General features: G+C 36.3%; 1 protein-coding gene across 3 annotated transcripts in view; it reads left to right on the top strand.

Moving 5' to 3' along the window:
• The window catches only part of LOC123546742 (serine/threonine-protein kinase 32A-like), a 130,527-nt gene extending 107,098 nt beyond the window's left edge, over positions 1-23,429 (top strand). For all 3 annotated transcript variants that reach the window (XM_045333255.2, XM_045333259.2, XM_045333258.2), the window contains 7 exons: positions 1,763-1,890; positions 10,329-10,432; positions 10,955-11,071; positions 17,229-17,354; positions 17,899-18,030; positions 18,943-19,010; positions 20,232-23,429. In XM_045333255.2, the coding sequence (XP_045189190.1) occupies positions 1,763-1,890; positions 10,329-10,432; positions 10,955-11,071; positions 17,229-17,354; positions 17,899-18,030; positions 18,943-19,010; positions 20,232-20,397 (841 nt within the window). In that variant the 3' untranslated portion in view covers positions 20,398-23,429. The remainder of the gene's footprint in view (positions 1-1,762; positions 1,891-10,328; positions 10,433-10,954; positions 11,072-17,228; positions 17,355-17,898; positions 18,031-18,942; positions 19,011-20,231) is intronic.
• The last annotated feature ends 1,222 nt before the right edge of the window (positions 23,430-24,651 follow it).

Genomic DNA, 24,651 nt, shown 5'->3' with positions numbered 1-24,651 from the left:
TGCTTTAATGACCTGTTTCCAGTCAAAAGAAAGGTGTTTCTGATTTGCTTCATTTATTGTACTAGCTTGTTAGTGGGAAAAGGAATCATTTTCTGCTGTGATCATTATAGTTCGGTTTGGAGGTCAGTGATGGTTTTGTACTTTTAATAATGGACCGGTTTGTTATTAATCCCCCGCCGTGGCGGAGGGATTATAGGAATGGTCTGCATCCGTCCTTCTGTCCTTCCGTCCGTCCTTCCGTCCATAACAAAATCGTGTCCGGTCCATATTTCCTAAACCCCTTGAAGGATTTTCATGAAACTTGGTCAAATGATCACCTCATCAAGAGGATGTGCAGAACCCATGAGTCAGCCTTGTCGGTTCAAGGTCAAGGTCACAACTCAAGGTCAAAGGTTTGAGCCTGCCATTTTGTGTCCGCTCTATTATCTCCTAAACCCCTTGAAGGAATTTTATAAAACTTGGGTTAAATGATCACCTCATCAAGACGATGTGCAGAACCCATGAGTCAGCCATGCTGGCTCAAGGTTAAGGTCACAACTCTAGGTCAAAGGTTTGAGCCTTCCATTTTGTGTTCGCTCTATATCTCTTAAACCCCTTGAAGGAATTTTATAAAACTTGGGTCAAATGATCACCTCATCAAGACGATGTGCAGAACCCATGAGTCAGTCATGCTGGCTCAAGGTCAAGGTCACAACTTAGGGTCAAAGGTTTGAGCCTTCCATTTTGTGTCCGCTCTATATCTCTTAAACCCCTTGAAGGATTTTCATCAAACTTGGGTCAAACGATCACCTCATCAAGACGATGTGCAGAACTTATGAGTCAGCCATGTCGGCTGAAGGTCAAAGGTTTGAGCCTTCCATGTCGTGTCCGCTCTATATCTCCTAAACCCCTTGAAGGAATTTTATAAAACTTGGGTCAAATGATTACCTCATCAGAACGATATGAAGAAATTATGAGTCAACCATGCCAGCTTAAGGTCAAGGTCACAGCTAAGGGTCAAAGGTTTGAGCCTTCCATTTGGTATCCACTCTGTAGATCTCCTGAAGGATTTTCATCAAACTTGGGTCAACTGATCACCTCATCAAGAACTCATGAGTCAGCCATGTCAACTCAAGGTCAAGGTCACAACTGAAGGTCAAAGGTTTCAGCTCTGTATCTCCTAAACCCCTTGAAGGATTTTCATGAAACTTGGGTCAAATGATCACCTCATCAAGATGTTGTGCAGAATTCATGAGTCAGCCATGTCAGTTCAAGGTCAAGGTCACAGCTAAAATCAAAGGTTTACCCTTTCACTATCCATAGCAGTGGCGGGGGATTTAGCTGTCTTTCAGACTACCTTGTTCAGCTAGTTTTATTCATTGTGAAGGTGAGATTTTCCTAAATAAGGCAGGGTAACTCTTGCTGGTTCCCCTAATTGGCAGACCAGATTATAAATTGAACTCTCAAACATTAAAATACAGGAATGCTTTTGTAGTTTATGACATAATAAAATGTAGTTGACAAGCCTTGTGTTTTAAATTTGAATTATTACTATAAAGGCTAGTCAGTTAGACACAGTAATAGGTGAATTCCTTCCACAAGCACTCCTGACCTTCCTGCACACATTTTGGCTGTGTTTGAATGAAGACACATCTATTTAACCATGATCCTGAAGTACCAGAAATAGTAGCAACATTATGTTAGCTATACTTCATGACAGCAGAAAACAAGTCACGTTTTGATAGGAATATTGTATTAATTAGATTTTGTATAATTTCTACAGGGACATAAAGCCAGACAATATTCTGCTTGATGAAGAAGGTCATGTCCATATAACAGACTTTAACATCGCCACGGTGATCAGTGAGGGACAATTAGCCACCTCTATGTCCGGAACAAAGCCTTATATGGGTAAGAAGCCTCAGCTATTTAATAAGATGCTTTAGAGGAAAGGTTGTTAATGGAAAGTTAGCCACTACACTGTCAGGAACAAAGCCTTATTTAGGTTGGTGACTTATCATGTTTTATGAAGATTATAGCTGTAACAGAGCAAAGTGGTCTGACTTTTCTTTTGTATCAAAATGTATTGCTTGACCTTATACCCAAATGTTTCTGGTATTTGTCACATAACTAGATGTCACTTTACAAGATTGATTGGTTCTGTTGGATTACAATATAATCTGTAGGAAGATCCTTTGGAATCATAGAATTTAACCACCCGCCCGCTTAGCTCGGGGATCTCGGGGTCGTGAGTCCGATCCTAAGGTGGGACCTATGATCTCTGGGACAATCTGTCTGAAATCATTTGTCCTCCACCTCTGATTCATGTCGGGAAGTTGGCAGTTACTTGTGGAGAACAGGTTTGTACTGGTACAGAAGCCAGGGACTTGTTACCTGTTACATAACTGAAATACGAACAAACAAACAAAGAATTCAGCCATGAACAATAATGGCATACTGGGTTAAATTGAGTCTGTTTATGAGAGGACTGGTAATGAAATGTGCAATAACAATCTTTTCCCCTAGCATCGCCTGAAGTTGAATGCTATTACATATATAGATTGAATTGACTGTATGATCTCAAAGCACTAGAAAATATAACAACACTGTGTCAGGTACAGGGAGACTTCTTAAAGCTGCCATAATTTATGACACTAAAAGACTGCTGTTGTGATAGTAAATAAATCCATAAAAGAAGATTCTGCTGAAATACTGTTGAAAAACGGCGTTAAACCCAAAACAAAACAAACAAACAAAAGAAAACATTGTTAATGATCTTGACCGTTCTTAACGAACAACCCTATCCAAATACAACCATTTTATGCCCCCCTTCAAAGAAGGAGGGGTATATTGTTCTGCAGAGGCTTGGGCCTAGGCTCATAAAAGTCGATAGGAAGGTTGGTCATATCGAGCAGATGACCCCTATTGATTTTGAGATCAGTAGGTCAAAGGTCAAGGTCACAATGACCCGAAACAGTTAAGCAGTTTTTGGATGATAATTCAAGAATGTTTGGGCCTAGGATCATAAAAGCTGATAGGGAGGTTGGTCATGACTACCAGATGACCCTTATAGATTTTGAGATCAGTAGGTCAAAGGTCAAGGTTACAATGAACGAGAACAGTAAAACTTTTGGGTACAGTAACCAGATAATTTCTGATCCTTGTGCAATTACTGAATACATCGTATTCTACGAGCTCTTGTTTAATTTGGATCTTCATCTGGATCCCTGGTGTCAGACAGTCAACAAATAATGTGTATTTGCATCTTGTTAAAACGAGTCTGTATTCCTGTTCCAGACAAATCTGGTGATATGTTACATTATATTAATGTATTTTGGTGTAATTCTCTAAAATTTAGGAGAAGTTTCTTTTTAATAGAATTTGATGCCCTAAAATTAGACTTTCTCCTCAGATTATATGATGATTCTCTAAGTTTTCTGTGAGATGTAACTTCAATTAAGTTATCTTGTTATATTGGAGTTTCTGGCATTATTTGTATACGCTTTCTTAGTGGCGTTATATATCAGAATTGTCTCATTTTAGTGTTATAGATGTGCAAGAAATGTTATGTGTTTTTAGTGCATTTGAATCAAGTTCAGCAGTACTTTTGATTTCGTTCTTGCTGAGGAAAGTATAGAGTGAGAGTATAAATTTTGAAAATTTAAATCACTTTCATAAGAAATAAGAAATGTTCAAGGAAATCAATCCCGCTGTGAATCTTTGAAAGAAAAAATGAAACAGCATAGGGAAAAAAACAGTTAAAAGTCGGTATCCAAGAATGTATGCCTCTTAAATTACATGTACAGAAATTTTAAAGCCCCATCAGAATTTTCTGAACATAATTTAACCTTAAGCCTGCTGGCGGCAAGTGATTCTGCCTATGTGACCAATGCAGACCAGGATCAGCCAACACATTCATGCAGGCTGATCATGGTCTGCACTATTTGCTGTTCAGTCAGCAAATTTTCAGCGAACACCCCTTTGAATAATAAGTGGTACTGCCCAAATTGAAAGATGGACAAGTTCATAATAGAAATTTGGCAGGGTAAGGGTTAAATTTTCTGCAAGCTTTAGCATATTAGGCTTTGTTTGATTTTTGAACTTATGCATCAGCTATTTTGTTGAATTTTTTACACCACATTCACTCATTGAAATATTATTAGAAAACTTCCTTATGTTATTGAACTGCAACAGCTGTGAAATCTGAACCTCTCTCATAGCATTTACTTAACAAACACATTTTTGCATGTTTTTGTATTTATGGAAGGATGGTATTTGGAGGATGGTGTCGTTTCAATTAAAACAGAGGCAATTTTAAGCTAGAAGTTCTTATTACGTTAATGTAACAGTTCACAAATTAATGCTATAGGGACAAATCATCCGACTTGATTTCCTGTCATCGAAGCAAAATTCCATTACTCTCGATGCATTTCTTGTAGAAATTGTCTGCAATTTTAATGGGTTTCTGTGTTCAGTTTTCCTGCGGGAGGAAGTGGTATAAGGAAATCAAACAACATTAATGCGATATAGACACAATAAACGAGATCTTACTCTTTTTCTGCTTTAATGGATAGCGTCTCTAAGATATCATGCCATTTTGTGTTTGACATACTTGAGGAAACCTGTTAATTAACATTTATTTTCTCCTTTCAAGAAAAACGTACCAGTGTTGGGGAGGGTTGTCATCTGATGTGCTACAATCTGCAGCCTGGCCCATTTTTGTGTTGAATAATCAGTAAAGTACATTTAAACTAAAAAAACTAAGTGAAGTCATTTTCTTACTGAAACAGGTTGAGAGCTCAAATTGAACCCTTAGCCTGCTGGCGGCAAGTGATTCTGCCTTTGCGACCAGTGCAGACCAAGATCAGACTGCATATCTGTAAAGGCTGATCATGGTCTGCACTGTTCACCATTCAGTCAGTATCTTTTTTGGTAAGCACCCCTTTTAACACTTAATGGTACTGTCTAAATTGAAAGATGGACAAGTTCATAATAGAAATTTAGCAGAGTAATTAGGTTGATAAGAGCAGAAAAATTGAGTTTCTTTCATTTTTAGCTCATCTGATTTTTTGAAAAAAAATGATGAGTTATTGTCATCACTTGAGCGGTTGTCGGCGTCGGCGTCGCCTGGTTAAATTTTATGTTTAGGTCAGCTTTTCTCCTAAACTATCAAAGCTATTGCTTTGAAACTTGGAATACTTGTTCACCATCATAAGCTGACCCTGTATAGCAAGAAACATAACTCCATCTTGCTTTTTGCAAGATTTATGGCCCCTTTTGTACTTAGAAAATATCAGATTTCTTGGTTAAGTTTTATGTTTAGGTCAACTTTTCTCCTAAACTATCAAAGCTATTGCTTTGAAACTTGGAATACTTGTTCACCATCATAAGCAGACCCTGTACATCAAGAAACATAACTCCATCTTGCTTTTTGCAAGATTTATTGCCCCTTTTGGACTTAGAAAATCAGTTTTCTTGGTTAAGTTTTATGTTTAGGTCAGCTTTTATCCTAAACTATCAAAGCTATTGCTTTAAAACTTGCAACACTTGTTCACCATCATAAGTTGACCCTGTATAGCAAGAAACATAACTCCGTCCTGCTTTTTGCAAGATTTATGGCCCCTTTTGGACTTAGAAAATATCAGATTTCTTGGTAAAGTTTTATGTTTAGGTCAACTTTTTCTCTTAAACTATCAAAGCTTATGCTTTGAAACTTGCAACACTTGTTCACCATCATAAGCTGACCATGTACAGCAAGCAACATAACTCCATCCTGCTTTTTGCAATAATTATTGCCCCTTTTGGACTTAGAAAATCATTTTCTTGGTTGAGTATTATGTTTAAGTCAACTTTTCTCATAAACTATCAAAGCTATTGCTTTAAGACTTGCAACAGTTTTTCACCATCATAAGTGGACACTGTACATCAAGAAACATAACTCTATCCTGCTTTTTGCAAGAGTGATGGCCCTTTTTAGACTTAGAAAATCATGGGTAGGACAATATTTCTATTACACAAAAAAAAATCAGATGAGCGTCAGCACCGGCAAGGCGATGCTCTTGTTATTCCATTTGCTTAACAGACTGGATAACTTTTCAGTCAATGACATTGCACTTTTCAAAACATAATGTCTGCGAAATGTCAAGTTTATTGGATACTGGTATTGTATGTTATATGGGAATAAATCCGAAATAATTGGAAATAAGTCGGAAAATTGAAGGAAATGTCTTGTGTCCAGACATAATTGTTACAGCTTAGGATACTGACCACAGACAGTTGCTTGATAGTGTTAATATGAAGAAACTAGTTAGTCTTACGATGTGCAAATAATACTTTAACATTAAGTCCATTGGACTTCACTACATTAAGGTACACCTAATTATGTCTCCCACCACACAGTGGTGTGGGAGACATATTGATTTACTCCAGCCTGTGTGTGTGTCTGCACTCTAAGTCGAACATTTCTCATCCGATTTTCACCAAACTTAAACAAAATGTGTTTGACCATAAGACCTCGGCCAAGTTCGATAACTAGCCAAATCGGTCCTTGCATCTTGGAGTTATGGCCCTTGAATTACCAAAAATCGGCCTTCTTACTCTTGTCTGCACTCTAATTCAAACATTTCTCATATGATCTTCACCAAACTTGAACAAAATGTGTTTAACTATAAGACCTCGGCCAAGTTCGCTAACTAGCCAAATCGGTCCATTCATTTTGGAGTTACGGCCCTTGAATTATCGAAAAATCAACCTTTTTACTCTTGTCCGCACTCTAAGTCAAACATTTCTCATCTGATCTTCACCAAACATGAACAAAATGTGTTTGACCATGAGACCTTGGCCAGATTTGATAACTAGCCAAATCAGTCTAGGCATTTTGGAGTTACAGCCCTTGAATTACCGAAAAATTCGCCTTTGTACAATCGTCTGCTCTCCAAATCGAACATTTTTCATCCGATCTTCACCAAACTTGAACAAAATGTGTTTGGCCATAAGACCTTAGCCAAGTTCGATAACTAGCCGACTCCGCCCAGGCACTTTTGATTTATGGCCCTTGTATTACTGATTGGATCCACTTATCCAGACCATCTAATTTGATCAACTCGTCTAAACCATCTAGAGAAACATTTTTCATAGGGGCAGTTGTGGGAGACATGCGCTTTTCTCAAAAGCATCTCTTGTTTATGGACAATTTTCACTTTCAGGTCTTCTTCAATGTAATGTTGAAATCCATTCAGGTAAGGCAGAACATGAATACTGAAAACATTCAAATGAGCCGCGCCATGAGAAAATCAACATAGTGGGTTTGCGACCAGCATGGATCCAGACCAGCCTGCGCAGTCTGGTCAGGATCCATGCTGTACACTTTCAAAGCCTATTGCAATTAGAGAACCTGTTGCATTAGTTCAAGAAAATAACAAATTTGCTTCTCATGAAAAATTTAGTTTTTGTAAGTTGTCATCTTAAATGGAGACCAATGAAATGGCTTGTTTTGCCAGTTTAACATGGACTTTGATTAAGTTCAGAATTAAGAGGCACACTGATTGGCAATTTAACATTGACACAAAGATAATGTCAGCACATCTTTGTTAAATAATTTTAACTTTCTCTTTCTTCAAGTAAATTTTACCATTGGCTAGAAAATATCCAGTCTCTGCATTCTACTTCTGGTGTGCATATGCAACTGAGGGCTGTCTTGTAAAGGGCTCCATGGGTTTCTGAAATAAATGCACTAGTAGCCGTCCAGCATAGAGTCATAGATGTAAGAAACAAGTGCAGTCAGGATTTATATGATACCTGTGAACCTTAGCTACCACTATTCTTTACAATGAAGTGAATTAAATAGTTCAAATATACATCACACAACATAAAAAATATCAAAACTTTTATTTGCTAATGATTTTGACTTTACCAGGTATTGATTTTATCTACTCCTATGATGCAAGAAGGTTGTAGGCCTAGTAACGTACACCTTTCTGGGCCTTTTGAACATTTCCTAAATATAATTTTAGTGTTGTCACTAGAAATTCAATGAGCTAAAGTTTGTTTTGGTGAGCAGAACTATGAAATATTTACAAAGATGAGTAAAATAATGCCAAAAATTCAAGGTGACATATTAAAGTTAAAGCGAGTTCAAAGCCTGCTTTTGTTGTTATTTGAGGAAGTCATGAAGCTGGCATGTGGAAAGTCTGTTGTTTTATATTCTCACTCATGCCTGAAATAATGCCGAGATGAGCTCCTGAGGTCTTCCACCATGATAAACTTTTGCCTGCTGGCGACAAGTGATTTTGCCTTTGCGACAAGTGCAGACCAAGATCAGCCTGCACAGCTGTGCAGGCTGATCATGGTAATTTTTAGTGAAAACCCCTTTAAATGATAAATGGTACTGCCGAAATTGAATGATGGACCAGTCCATTTTAGAAAGAAGGTTTGTGACATACACAAAATGTCAGTGTGCAACAAAATAAAATAGAGAGAGATTTCCATACATATGCACAGATTTTCCTGTTATCTAAGATATTCTTTACCATTTGTGATGAATTGACAGCAGGTATCCATGTTGAATTACTGAAAAATTAATGACTATTGATAACATTTGTGCTAAGTTGCCATTTATCTCTGGAAATAATGTAGACATTTGATATCCCAAGGGACTTTAACAGGCTTATGCTTTCCAGGAAATTAAAAGATTTATCTGTTTCTGATGTATGAATGAAATGAGATACTTGCTTATTCTTAGTTTATGTTTTACTGTTTAAAGCTCAACTTTTCGAAGAAAAAGTAGAGCTATTACACTCGCCTGCATTGCCGTTGGTTAAAGTTTTTGATAAAGTCAAATATCTCTGTTACTATCAAAGCTGTTGACTTGAAATAATTATTTACTATCAAAGTCTACACCAGGAGAAACAATCCCCATAACTCTGATTTTAATTTTGACAGTTATGCCCCTTTTTCACTTAGAATTTCTTGATAAAGTTTTTTATGAAGTCAAATATCTCTGTTACTATCAAAGCTTTTGACTTGAAACTTGAAATATTTATTTACTATCAAAGTCTTCACAAGGAGAAACAATCCCCATAGCTCTGATTTTAAATTTTTACAGAGAAATGCCTTTTAACTTAATTAATTGGAATTTTTGATAAAGTCAAATATCTGTTACTATCAAAGCTTTTGACTTGAAACTTAAAATAGTTATTTGCTATCAAAGTATAAACCAGGAGAAACAATCCCAATAATAATCCCAAAATAAAATTTGAATTTTGAGTTATGCCCCTTTTTAATTTAGAATTGTTTTTGTTAAAGTATTAAAAAAGTTTTTACTACCAAAGCTCTAATTCAGAGTCAAGCACTGAGAAAGGTCAGACAGCTCTTGTTCATGAAATCTTTCAGTTGTATGTAACAGTAACCAGTAGTGATCTTCAAATATTATGGTCTTATGGTAAAGAGTATAAAAGTTTCTCAATAGACATATGAGCCGTGCCATGAGAAAACCAACATAGTGGGTTTGCAACCAGCATGGATCCAGACCAGCCTGCGCATCCACGCAGTCTGGTCAGGATCCATGCTGTTCGCTTTCAAAGCCTATAGTAATTAGAGAAACTGTTAGCTAACAGCATGGATCCTGACCAGACTGCTCGGATGCGCAGGCTGGTCTGGATCCATGCTTGTCGCAAAGCCACTATGTTGGTTTTCCCATGGCACGGCTCAATTATGATATTACCAGTATCTTCGCATCTCAGGAAATCAGTTTTTCTGAGGTTTTTATACAAATGAATATTTGTTATTCTGCAAGATGGTGTGTTTTAGTGTCATTGTATGCTAAGTTTGGCAACTGAGAGCAAGTACAAGTCATTGTGTCTCCTGAAAAGAACATCATTGATCTACCATTTGGCTATGGTAGGCTGTGTGAACGTTAGTTGTTCCTTTTTTTATCTAAAGCATTTCAGGCTTGGGGGACTAATTTTTATGGACTTTGTATTTTCATCATTCTCGAAAAAATATACAATTTAGGGCATTTTTGTACTTGCTTTATGTGTTAAAATTTAAAATCCATGTATTAATGTCCCCTCTAAATAACCATTGTGGTAGAAATGCCTGTGGTTTAAACAGAATTGAATTAACCCTTAGCCTGCTGGCGGCAGATGATTCTGCCTTTGCGACCAGTGCAGACCTAGATCAGCCTGCACATCTGTGCAGTCTGATCATGGTCTGCACTGTTCGCTATTCAGTCAGTAAATTTTCAGTGAAAACCCCTTTGAATGATATGTGGTACTGTCCAAATTGAAAGATGGACCAGTCCATTATAGAAATATAGCAGGGTAAGGGTTAATTATGTATTTATATTTCAGCTCCAGAAATGTATGCTTGTGCCTTAGAGGAATGTTCTGGTTACTCCTATGCTATAGACTGGTGGTCACTGGGGATCTGTGCCTACGAAATGCTCAGAGGAAGGGTAAATTTATTCATAATTTACTGAATGCACCAAAATGATACAGGTAATATAGGTAATCTGTAATTATTGAAACACCAGTCTGATGTTAATTTTGCCATTTGAAATAATTACATAGGAATTTTCTCAATACAGTACAGTAGTTCATTAGATAAGGTTTCGGCAACTCAAGATTATGGGTTGCAGGTTCAAGCCATGCTGTGGTCACTACTGCAGACTTCTTCATTTTACACCAGTACTGTTTTTTTCATGAAGCAGACTAAAGAGTGACATACATGTAAGCTAAAACTATGGTTCTGGACTAATTCTTGTGAAAGATTTCTCTTTCATGCCAAACCATTCATATAGATCTGTGCATTTAAAATGAATATACATGTATTTTCTAATGCTTGAAAAGAAGAGTAAAAATGTAAAAAAAAACAAACATTTTGCATTGAATCTCTGTTTCAAAATGAATCAGTAAAGTTGTATTGGGTTGTGAAAGATATAAAATGTGTATTTGAGGCATGTATTTGTATTTTATAGAGACCATATGAGATCCATTCAAGCACAACTGCTCAAGAAGCAAAGCATATTTTTACTGGTTCACGGCCCTGCTCATCTGCCTTGTGGGAAGAAAGTATACGAGGATTGCTCAAACAGGTTGGTACATGACAATAAGTAGATAGTTCACAGCCCTGCTCAACTGCTTTTTGGGAGGAACATATCTGAGGATTGCTGAAACAGGTTGGTACATGATGGTATGTAGATAGTTCACAGCCCTGCTCAACTGCTTTTTTGGATGGACATATCTGAGGATTGCTCAAACAAGTTGGTACATAACGTTACTTCAGCTAGTTCACAGCCCTGTTCATCTGCTTTGTGGGAGGAACATATCTGAGGATTGCTCAAACAGATTGGTACATGACAGTATGTAGGAAGCATACTTTAGTTTGGTACATGACAGTATGTAGGCAGCATACTTTAGTTTGGTACATGACAGTATGTAGGAAGCATACTTTAGTTTGGTACATGACAGTATGTAGGCAGCATACTTTAGTTTGGTACATGACAGTATGTAGGCAGCATACTTTAGTTTGGTACATGACAGTATGTAGGCAGCATACTTTAGTTTGGTACATGACAGTATGTAGGCAGCATACTTTAGCTAGTTCACAGCCCTACTCATCTACTTGTGGGAGCAGTCTCCAATGATTGCTAAAACAGGTTTGGTACAGGATGGTAGGCGGAAAGCATTTTTTTACTAGTTCACACCCCTGCTTCTCTGCCTTGTGGAGGAAAGTATCCAAGGATTAGAAAGCATTCTTTTGCTGGTTTATGGCCCTTCTCATCTTGCTTATGGGAGGAAAGTATCTAAGGACTGCTAAGGTTGGTACAAGATGCTGTGCAGCAAATCTTGCGGTGATCAAAGTACTGGTTGCATAAATCAGGAGATTATGAAAGATAGTTTAAACATGTTTATAATAGACAGGCATGACATAAGCATATTGAGGAAAGGCAGTAGGAAGGCAATGCTTTTTAGTTTGACAGTAAGAAAAGGTTATCAGTGATTATAATAGATCAAGTAATGCATCTATTTATAAAAGCAGTCAGGGAATGTTAACCATGACTCAACTGAATAAACTGCACCGTCATGTTACCCACACTTTTCAAAAACATATTTAAAAGCTTTGAGAGATATTCTAGGGGTGTGGGAGAAAGAATGTGTTGGTATATTTCTGGTCAGTATATATTTAAACAATGTTTGTTTCATTTTATTTTGCTAAATTTTTTGCCTCTGATGTCAAACACCATAGGGGCATATAATGTTTGAACTGACTGCCCGTCCATCTGTCATTCCATCTTTCTATTCATCCAACACACTTCTTTGTGTACTTGGCTCTTTTTAATCAGTTTAAATGAAACTTTGTGTGCATCATCAAGATGAAATGCTTTTGTACATGTTTTTGGGACTTTGGATCCATGTTTGATGACAACTTGTTGAGTTTAGCCCCATTTTTCACTTAGCAATATACATCTGAACCTTAAGTACTCAAATCTGCCTATTTTTTTTTTAATGAAACTTGGTTTATGTCATTCATATGATGTAAAATAAAATGTAAGCACATTTTCAAAACCTTTATGTTAGAGTACTGCTGAGCTTTTAGGATTTTTTGGATGTGCAGTGTCTGTCTGTCATACCACAATTTCTTTAAAAAAAAAAAATCTCTTAAATCACCAAGTCAGTTTCAACCAAACTTCACAGGAATGTTCCATGGTAGGTCCCCTTTTCGGTTCCTTCAAATCTAGGTCATTGAAGAAGAATTCTTGTTGCCATGGCAACCAAAAGGAGTATCTGCAGGTTATCAAGAAATCACAGTTTATGTTTTATATGAAAGGTTACCAGGATGGTTATTATGGTAATCAGGTAATACATCTGTTTAAAACAGTAATTGGATAATTATCATAATTGATAGGTAATGAAGGGGATTACTGTGGTATTTACACAGCCATAAAAATGTTTTCTGAGTTGGCAGCACTCAGTATGTGTAGTTGTACTTTATTTTTCATTAGAAAAGCTTTCAAGAGAGCCTAGAACGAAAAATATTCAGATATTTTCAAGTCACGTCCAGTATGTCTGAACAACAAAAGTAGCTGTTCCCGTCTTTTTAATCTATGTGGTGATTTATAACTTACTTGCATTTGATATTGACTTTATATGGTAAACATTTCCAGTGCATTGTAGAATGACTTCCTGAAAACTAATACCGTTGAATGACGAAACCTAAAGAGAATTTCCTGTCCCAAGTGTAATAAGAAAATGGAGACTGTCTTTGGACAGTGAATTCATTTCCTGCTTGAACGGGGCCTGAATCGTAAAACGGGAAACCTTATTTAATATTCATTGAACTGTCTCTTGAATAATTGTTTTTCCTGTAGAAAAGGTCCACATTATTCTCATGAAAAGTACAAAGGTTATTGTCATTTGTGTGAGTCTATCAACCAAAAAAAAAAAAAAGAAATATAGGTTGACACATTTATTGTAAAGGTTTGGATGGGTTCATTTTCATCATTGTCAGGAAATGAAAAACTATAAAGGAGACTGAAAAATTGAACTTTATACATTTATGTCCAAAAATAAAAATTTGAACATGTTATTCAGATCTCTAGGCTGACCATCTATAGGTGAGAAAGTGATTTTATATGGTGAATTACAGTCGAATACCGTTACCTCGATGTTCAAGGGACTGTTAAAATTGCATCGACGTAACCGAAGTTCGACGTAACGATATCGACTATCTGGGACTATTTTGTACTTGTTTCGGATGTCTATATTGTCATTATATCCAATGCTTTTTTAAAATAGCATAAAACAAAAATACGATTTTAATTTTATTTACAAATAAAACATATTTATTAAATACATACATACAACTTTTTATTTTTTTAAAATATACATTTAAACATTAGCAATTTTATTCCTTCCCTTAACAACCCTGAATGCAGCGGTAATTTTCCTAGTTGAGTAGTCATTTTGACTGTGCTTCGATAGCGAACATTTGCATAATACGCATATTGTTACTCAATCCTAAATGGCAGATTTTTACTCCGTCAAACAGAAAATATTTCATCCAAATTAGGTTACATCGGAAAACAGCTTTGCTGCTTGCACGGTGTTTTATAAGAGTAATTATTGGGAATTAAATGCAAACTTCCCGGCATTTAAATTGGATTAAAGATTAAATAACAAACAAAACAAACATACAAACTATCTTGAATATGATTAATACATCGCCGGACAACAATAGGTTGATTTTCACATCTTCAGATAATATGGATATTTTTGACAAGCTGTGATATCGACGAAACCAGGTGTAAAAGCAGTACAGGTAGGTTGATGGGACTGAAAAATCTCATCAAGCTAAACAAAATATCGAGCTAAGCATATCGAGGTAATGATAAATAATTACATTAAGATAAATAGGGAAAAATCGGGACTGACTCAAACACATCGTGCTAACCGGAGTATCGAGCTAACCGATATCGAGGTAACGATATTCAACTATTAGTTATTCTAACATGATCGGATTCATTTGCCAATTAAACAAAGAAGGCTGAAAACAGTGAATTATTATACAACAATTCATTTATCTGACATCACAAATATTACGTCATAGCATCAAACGGCATAGCGGCGCACTGGAAAAGAAACCAATTGAAAACGGGCAAATATTTAATGAATGTCGTCAAGGATGTACTTTAAAATCCTTGGTAACGTGTAAGAATCGAAATAATATATCTCATTTAGTGATTTGCTCTTGAATATAATCATTGTTTCTCATTCAGATGCGTATTATTATATCTGAACTCTAAACAATGATTTATTCAGCAACAAATCACTAAATGAGATAATAATATATTATTTCTTAATTGAGTGCTACTCTTTATGCAGCTATTTCAAGGTTTTACTGATCCATGAAATAAGATACAAACAACACAAAGTCGTAATTATTTCATTTTGTAAAAGTCTTGCAATTTGCTAGGTTAAAATCATACACTTGATCTTCAGATTTGTTTTTAGCTCACCTGTCACATACTGACAAGGAGAGCTTTTATGATCACCCTTCGTCCGTGTCAGTCAGTCCGTCCGTCAACAATTTCTTGTCTGCACGATAGTGGTTTCATTTATGATTTTATTTTAACAAAACTTGCATACAACTTGTATCACCATAAGATCACGGTTCCTTTCTTGAACTGGCCAGTTCCCACTAAGGGTCCCAGAGTTATGGCCCCTGAAAGGGCCAAAATTAGCTATTTTGACCTTGTCTGCACAATAGCAGCTTTATTTATGATTTGATTTTTACCAAACTGGCACACAACTTGTATCACCATGAGATCTTGGTTCCTTTCTTGAACTGGCCATATTCCTTTATGGGTTCCAGAGTTATGGCCCCTGAAAGGGCCAGAATTAGCTATTTTGACCTTGTCTGCACAATAGCAGCTTCATTTATGATTTTATTTTAGCCAAACTTGCACACAACTTGTATCACCATAAGATCTCGGTTCCTTTCTTGAACTGGCGAGATTCCGTTATGGGTTCCAGAGTGATGGCCCCTGAAAGGGCCAGAATTAGCTATTTTGACCTTGTCTGCACAATAGCAGCTTCATTTATGATTTGAATTTAATCAAACTTGCACAAAATTTGTGTCACCATAAGATCTCGGTTCCTTTCTTGAACCGGGCAGATCCCTTAATGGGTTCCAGAGTTATGGCCCCTGAAAGGGCCAAAATTAGCTATTTTGGCTTTTGCAGTCATATAGAGACTTCATTTATGGTTTTATTTGATACAAACTTCCAAAATATCTTCCACAACAATAAATCTTGGATTCCATGACAAATCAGATCCAATCATAGGTTCCAGAGTTATTTTATATCTGATTACCTCCCCTGATTGGAATCAAAATGGATTTATATCAGAAAGTACTTACAGGACTTATTTGAAATTTCATTATTGTTATTAGTTGGACTGAGACAATCAGGGTAGATAACTATGGACTGATTTTATGTCAAATTACCTCCCTTTATTTCAAATTAAAATTATTGTATCTCCATAACTACTGAAGATACTGATCTGAAATTTCATTTATGCCAACAGATTTATTTGGCAGATCCTTCTTTTGTCCACTTACAATATTTTTTTTTAATTACTTCCTTTTTACGTTGCTATAAATACCTTATTTTTAGTAACTTTTTTATTATTGGCCGTAGGGAAAACAAGAGACCAGTTTTCTGTGGCACAACATGGATGGTACCTCCAATTTTTAGGTGTATTTTAACATATCTATACCTTGTAAGATTTTTTTTTTCTTTTTGGTTAAATTTCTTCCCATTGTTGTTCCTGTCTTTTGGACTTAGATATTTTTTCTGAGGACCTTCTTGTCCTCAAGTGCAATGATAACAGGTGAACGATATAGGGCCATCATGGCCCTCTTGTTAATTTTTGCATGTGTTCAAATTTATTTGTTTTGCCAGTATTGTTTTGACAAATATGGGAGTAAAATAATCTCTTGTGTTTATATCTCCAGTCTTTCAAAACTGTAATTTATAAAATGATCAGAAAAGGACACAAAGTGGTTCAAATACACATTTAATACAGTCAAACCTGTCTGTATATCTGTATAGACCAGCCAAGAGAAATGGAAGTTGTCTTTGTTGACAGATGGTCTTTCTACACAGGTAACTTTACACTTACATTGGATTAATGGGAAGAGAAAATAGTGGCCTTTAAAAGCAGGTTTTATAGTTGTGGCCTGTATTTGGAGGGGGTCTTTAACACAGGTTTGACTGTATATGTAACTGCAAGAAATGAAGGAAATTTTCATCTGAAATCATTTAGTTTTGTTGGCATAAAGTCTTATTGTTTTGATCAAAATGACATTTCTTTGATTTCTTAGATTGTTGGTTTTGACATAAAAAAGATAGAATTAGAAAGCATTTTCTTTTATTAGTTTGGATTAAAACCTTGTTATGCTGGACACAACTGATTCTGCCTTTGGGACCAGCGTAGCTCATGATCAGCCTGTACATCTGTGCAGTCTGATCATGATCTGTACTGTTCGCCATTCAGTCTGTATCTTTTTGCTAGGCACCACTTTTAAAAGTTAATGGTACTGTCCAGATTGAAAGATGGACAAGTTCATTACAGAAATTTAGCAGGGTAAAGGTTAATCTCATGGATTGACACAGCCATGAAATTCTAGAAAATTAGTTCCCCACAAATATTTTGAAATCATTTCAGATTATGCTATTGTTATTTCAGTTGTTGCACTTAGACCCAGAAAAGAGAATATCTACACTGACAGTGCTGAAAGAAAACAAATACATGGAAGACATTGATTTTGCCAAGGTTCTACAGAGGCAAATTAAACCCTCATTTGTGCCTTCAGTAAGTCAGAATTATTCCTATCGATAGTTTCTTCTCTTTAGAAATACATTGGAGTACATGAGTTCATGCCCTTTATCACATCAAAAATAACTATAGCTTGTCTGTTATATGCAGGTTTTTCATAGATTTTGGCTGAACGTGATTAGCATATGAAAAACAAAATTCATGTGACATATTGGCAAAAACTCTTTTCATGTAACTCATTAACAGATCTTCTAATTATAGGAATTCACACTTTATTGCTGATTTGTCACAGAAGTCTGTATTAAGTTTACAATGCAGGCTGCATGTAGATATACCAGTCTGAAGCTTTATAAAGAAGTTAAATAGTTTCCATGATACTGCAATTACATAAGTATTTAAGTGGGCATTTGGACAAATGATATCATAAAATGTGTGGGGCATTGTTCCAAATAAAAACTATTCAAAATTGTTTCTGATGGTTGCTGATCATGTAGTATTTTGAATATATACCAGCACAAAAAATGTTTCTTTTGCTCTGTCAAAGTTCTGTTTTAATTTCAAACAAACTTGTTCATTTTAGAAAGATCATTTGAATTGTGACCCCACCTATGAGCTTGAGGAAATGATAATTGAAGCCAATCCATTGCACAAGAAGAAAAAACGACTAGCAAAACAGAGTTCCAGAAGATCAGATGGACATGTGAATTCTCAGGTATAGTTGTCTGTCTCCCAATGAAATCATAAATCTTTTCTATAGCTTCCTAGAGTTATGCCCCTTTCAGTGAAGATTGGATTCTGTGAAATCATTAATATTCAGCGGGGTTGAGGACAAATTTCTATAGGTCGCGGGGTCGCGAGTTCGATCCTCAGGTGGGGCGTACATTCTCTGTGACGATCTGATAAAAGACATTGTGGCTGAAATCATTCGTCCTCTACCTCTGATAATTTATGTGGGGAAGTTGGCATTTACTTGCGGAGAACAGGTTTGTACTGGTACAGAATCCAGGAACACTGGTTAGGTTAACTGCCCGCCTTAACATGACTGAAATACTGTTGAAAAACAACATTAAACCCAAAACAAACAAACACAAAAATTAGCCCCAACAAACAAAGTTTCAATCTTTTATCTTGGTAACTATAAATGGATGAGTTCTTATCTCCAGCTGGAGAAACAACAAGGTTTTATACCTAAGAAAGTAAAATTATTCAATGTATTTTGTTTTGCTCATATTGGTCAGCAGACCATTGAGTTTCTAACCAGTATCTGGAGACCACATTGGGCTACAATACTTAAACTTTATAGGCTGATTGCCTTATCATCAGCAGATGACCTTTATTGTCATGGGGTCAGTTCATCAGAGGTCAGGGTCACACTGAACTTGAGACTGGAAAATGTTTTTACCATCAGTATGGTCAAAAATAAATGCATAATTCTCTTCTAGCTCCATAGTATAAAAGTATAGTTGGTAAGTCTGGCCAAATGACTGGAATGACGTACATTTTCCCCCTGCAATATGTAATATAGTGTTTACCTTAGTGTATGAAAGTTTATGTGTAGACAAGGACAGTTTGAAGGAAAACATGGAAAATGTAGCAAGAATATAATTATGTTTTACTTTTACAGGAAACAAATGATGAAGAAAAAGCAATAGAATTAGCCTTTGCCAACTTCCAGGCCTTCAACAGGGAGAGGTAGGGATGAATGGGGCAGGCCTCCAGTTAAACTTCACAATACAAAAAACCCAGATTATAGAACTTGAACACTTTTATGAGTTGAGGATAAGTAAGACGCATCCGAAGTTAAGATTCATCCAAAACAAGGTTTTACCAGTTGTTTGGATATCTTGAATGGAGGATGGGATTTGCGTATCCACAACTAAATTGGCATAGTATTATCATGATTTAACAGTTTCAGTTTATCATTCATCATGTTTTGATAAAAATATTGTGCACCCACTTTCAATAAAGTAAGATGAGGTGATGTGAAATAATATTAACTCCCGCTAAAGTGTATCTTGCTTGGAATATTCCATGAAAAAGCAGTCTCTATATAAATGGGAATATTTTATGAAGAAGCAATTTCATATAGCATGTTATAAATCTGTAATTGGGGCCTGTGTGGCCAAGTTGCTAAGAATTGCATCAATACGGGTTTAAAAACTCCTATTGGAGGTTTTAATTATTTAATGTGGGGAAGCCATTCATTTGGCTTATAGAAGGTTAATGGTTCTACCAGATGTCTATCTGTGCCGGAAATAATGCCCTGGGGTCTTCCTCCCTCCAGACAGACGCCATATAATCAGTATCATAGTTAACAGTTTGTAAGTAAGATATCAATATTTTATATAGTTGTTTTAGTGTGTGACTGCTAGTATTAATGCATATTCTGCAGACTATCCAAATAGAACAGACTCATGTCGGACTATAAATGCAGGGGTCACAAATATGATCCATGGCTCTTTCAACTTAAATCAGTATTCTTTTGGGTAAGAGTCCCTTTTAAAATTGCTTTACATGTGGGAATTTACAAGGTCGTTTCAGGAATTGGATCTTTTGTCATCCTTCGAATAAGTTACTTGCATTCTTCATTGATTACATATAAACTTAGATTCACACACTACTCTAATATCTGTAGAAATGAACACTGTCTCCCACTCAGTTCATCACTGTTTTACAGAAAATGAATAACTTTTAAAACAAAACATAAATCCAGAGGTATGCTCCTGTTTATGTTATATAATTAGACAATTGTGGTTTGATACCTACTGAAGCTCTTCCATAAAGTTGGTTAATATCCATGACTTCCAGTATTTAAATTCAAAGCTGCTGTGAACAAAAATAGAATCAGTCCATTCTTTCATCCTGAAATAACTTGGAAAAGCTGTTAACATATGATGTTTTATCTGGTTTCAGAGAGACAGGTGAGAAGCGCCGCCTCCGTATGACAACAAGTGATTCTGCTTTAGCTCAACATAAGATATCTCATTCAGACGTAGATAAAGACTTTAAGAAAAAAGCTCTAAGTAAAGCGAATAGTGAATCTACTGCACAATATTTAAGGGTGCAGGACAAGACTTGATGTGGAGAGTTTAATGTTATTAAGTTTAATCTAATTGTGATAATGTTTGACTTAATATGTTTTCCTTATCTAGTCAGGACCTTATAATGTTAATTAATGATATACAGTCGAACGTCGTTCCCTCGAATTCGGATAATTTGAGCACCACCCTTCATTCAAAATCATCGTCAGGTCCCGGCCAAATTCCTATATTAAATTTTTATTGTTCGATAACTTGAACAAATTTTGACGATCCTGTTGAGCTCGAGATTATGAAGTTTGACTGTACATATAACTGATTAATTGTAAAGGGGTTGACCTATGCTACAGGATTATATGTATGGCATGGACCTTGGAAAGCCTTGCAGTTTGTTTCAACTGCTTTTTAGCTCACCTGTCACAAAGTGACAAGGTGAGCTTTTGTGATCGCGTGGGGTCCGTCCGTAAACTTTTGCTTGTGACCACTCTAGAGGCCATATTTTCCAATGGATCTTCATGAAAATTGGTCAGAATGTTCACCTTGATGATATCTAGGTCAAGTTCGAAAGTGGGTCACGTGCAATCCAAAACTAGGTCAGTAGGTCTAAAAATAGAAAAACCTGGTGACCTCCCTAGAGGCCATATTTTTCAATGGATCTTCATGAAAATTGGTCTGAATGTTCACCTTGATGATATCTAGGTCAAGTTCAAAAATGGGTCACATGCGGTCAAAAACTAGGTCATTAGGTCTAAAAATAGAAAAATTTTGTGACCTCTCTAGAGGCGATATTTTTCAATGGATCTTCATGAAAATTGGTCAGAATGTTCACCTTGATAATATCTAAGTTCGAAAGTGGGTCACATGCGCATGGTGTCCATCCATCTGTGCATGTGTACGTCCGTTTGTAAACTTTTGCTTGTGACTACCCTAGAGGTCACATTTTTCATGGGATCTTTATGAAAGTTGGTCAGAATGTTCATTTTGATGGTATCTAAATCAAGTTCGAAAATGGGTCACGTGCAGTCAATAACTAGGTCAGTAGGTCTAAAAATAGAAAAACCTTGTGACCTCTCTAGAGACCATATTTTTCAATGGATCTTCATGAAAATTGGTCAGAATGTTCATCTTGATGATATCTAGATCAAGTTTGAAACTGGGTCACGTGTGATCCAAAACTAGGTCAGTAGGTCTAAAAATAGAAAATCCTTGTGACCTCCCTAGAGGCCATATTTTTCAATGGATCTTCATGAAAATTGGTCAGAATGTTCACCTTGATGATATCTAGGTCAAGTTTGAAACTGGGTCACATGCATTTACAAAACTAGGTCAGTAGGTCTAAAAATAGAAAAACCTTGTGACCTCTCTAGAGGCCATATTTTTCAACGGATCTTCGTGAAAGTTGGTCTGAATGTTCACTTTGATGATATCTAGGTCAGTTTCGAAACTGGGTCACGTGCCTTCAAAAACTAGGTCATTAGGTCAAATAATAGAAAACCCTTGTGACCTCTATAGAGGCCATAATTTTCATGAGATCTTCATGAAAATTGGTGAGAATGTTCACCTTGATGATATCTAGGTCAAGTTTGAAACTGGGTCACGTGCCTTCAAAAACTAGGTCATTAGGTCAAATAATAGGAAAACGTTGTGACCTCTCTAGAGGCCATATTTTTCAATGGATCTTCATGAAAATTGGTCAGAATTTTTATCTCGATGATATCTAGGTCAAGTTCAAAACTTGGTCGCATGAGCTCAAAAACTAGGTCACTGTGTCAAATAATAGAAAAAACGACGTCATACTCAGTTCAAAACTTGGTCATGTAGGGACAGGTGAGTGATTCAGGACCATGATGGTCCTCTTGTTTCACTTCTTCCACTAACACATTTTTTTTTACGGTACTAAAAAAATATTCTGTGAAATCATTAATATTTGTGGTTTAACATTTTTTTATGGATTTCAAGGTTGAGTCAATTCATGAAATTAAATCCAAATGAAAAAGCAAAATTCCCTATTATTTTTATGCCCCCGAAGGGAGGCATATAGTTTTTGAACCGTCTGTCGGTCGGTCCGCATTTTTCGTGTCCGGTCCATATCTTTGTCATCCATGGATGGATTTTCAAATAACTTGGCATGAATGTGTACCACAGTAAGACGACGTGTCGCACGCAAGACCCAGGTCCGTAGCTCAAAGGTCAAGGTCACACTTAGACATTAAAGGTTATTGCATTGATGGGCGTGTCCGGTCCATATCTTTGTCATCGATGGATGGATTTTCAAATAACTTGGCATGAATGTGTACCTTAGTAAGACGACGTGTCGCGCGCAAGACCCAGGTCCGTACCTCAAAGGTCAAGGTCACACTTAGACATTAAGGGATAGTGCATTGATGGGCGTGTCCGGTCCATATCTTTGTCATTGATGGATGGATTTTCAAATAACTTGGCATGAATGTGTACCACAGTAAGACGACGTGTCGCGCGCAAGACCCAGGTCCGTATCTCAAAGGTCAAGGTCACACTTAGACATTAAGGGATAGTGCATTGATGGGCGTGTCCGGTCCATATCTTTGTCATCGATGGATGGATTTTCAAATAACTTGGCATGAATGTGTACCACAGTAAGACGATGTGTCATGCGCAAGACCCAGGTCCATAGCTCAAAGGTCAAGGTCACACTTAGATGTTAAAGGTCTTTTTTCATGATAGTGCATTGATGGGCGTGTCCGGTCCATATCTTTGTCATTCATGCATGGATTTTAAAATAACTAGGCATAAATGTGTGACACAGTAAGACGACGTGTCGCGCGCAAGACCCAGCTCCATAGGTCAGAGGTCCTAAACTCGAACATCGGCCATAACTATTCTTTTAAAGTGCAATCGGGGGCATGTGTCATCCTATGGAGACAGCTCTTGTTTCTTCAAAGTTTGAAATCCACTAATTTATATCGCCATGAATAAACTGATTTGACCAAAACCACAAAAGTTATGCCTATGAAATGAAATGATTTCTTGATAAAATAATACCACTGGTGTTAGACATCATTTTATGGGATTCAATGTTGTAATAGGAACTTTTTGAATTTTAAAAATAACTTTTTTAGTTTTTATTTTATATTTAAAAAAAATTTTGGTAAGGTATATTCAAGTGTAAAGTTTCAGGTTCATGAAAATTATTACTTTTGCCCATAAAATTAAGAAAAAATTGGGTCATTATAATAGTATCTCAATCTAGGATGCTGTATTTTGCTCGAGTGGACTTTTGTCAGATCGGATCTCATGAGGCGGCAAGCATCAAGTGTGATCCGACCTTGCAAAATACACGAGAGCCGAATACAAAATCCCATATCTAGCTACTGTTATAATGACCTTTTTATTATACACCTCCACCTTTTTGTTTGTTGTTTTGTTATTGAATGAAATCTTCCATGTTTATCGATGTTAAAATGGAACTTAGTGAAGTTTTTATGTGTGCTATTTATAGAACTGTGTCAGGTCTGGCAACATACAATACAAAAGGTACAAAACAGATTTTAAGCTCGACTGTTCGAAGAATAAGTAGAGATATCCTATTCACCACGGCGTCTGCGTCACACCTTGGTTAAGTTTTTCGTATCAGTCCACATTTTGACAAAGTCTTCTGAGATAAAGCTTTGAAACTTTCAGCACTTGTTAACCATCACCATGGCCAGTTATAGGCAAGAGCACATAACTCCATCAAGGATTTAGGCTGAATTATGGCCCCTTTTGACTTAGAAATCATGGTTAAGTTTTTCGTACCAGTTCATATTTTGACAAAGTCTTTTAAGATAAAGCTTTGAAACTTTCAACACTTGTTTACCATCACCATGTCCAGTTATAGGCAAGAGTACATAACTCCATCAAGGATTTTGGCTGAATTATGGCCCCTTTCGACTTAGAAATCTTGGTTAAGTTTTTCTTACCAGTTCATATTTTGACAAAGTCTTTTGAGATAAAGCTTTGAAACTTTCAACACTTGTTTACCATCACCATGTCCAGTTATAGGCAAAAGCACATAACTCCATCAAGGTTTTTGGCTGAATTATGGCCCTTTTTGACTTAGAAATCTGGGTATATTTTTCGTACCAGTTCATATTTTGACAAAGTCTTTTGAGATAAAGCTTTGAAACTTTCAACACCTGTTTACCATCACCATGTTCAGTTATAGACAAGAGTACATAACTCCATCAAGGATTTTGGCTGAATTATGGCCCCTTTTGACTTAGAAATCTTGGTTAAGTTTTTTGTACCAGTTCATATTTTGTGTAAAGTGTTTGACA

Source organism: Mercenaria mercenaria, chromosome 9 (assembly GCF_021730395.1).
Source record: "Mercenaria mercenaria strain notata chromosome 9, MADL_Memer_1, whole genome shotgun sequence".
NCBI classification, from domain to species: Eukaryota; Metazoa; Mollusca; class Bivalvia; order Venerida; family Veneridae; genus Mercenaria; species Mercenaria mercenaria.
The sequence above is the reverse complement of the archived record's forward strand: the minus strand, read 5'-3'. Positions and strand labels throughout refer to the sequence as shown.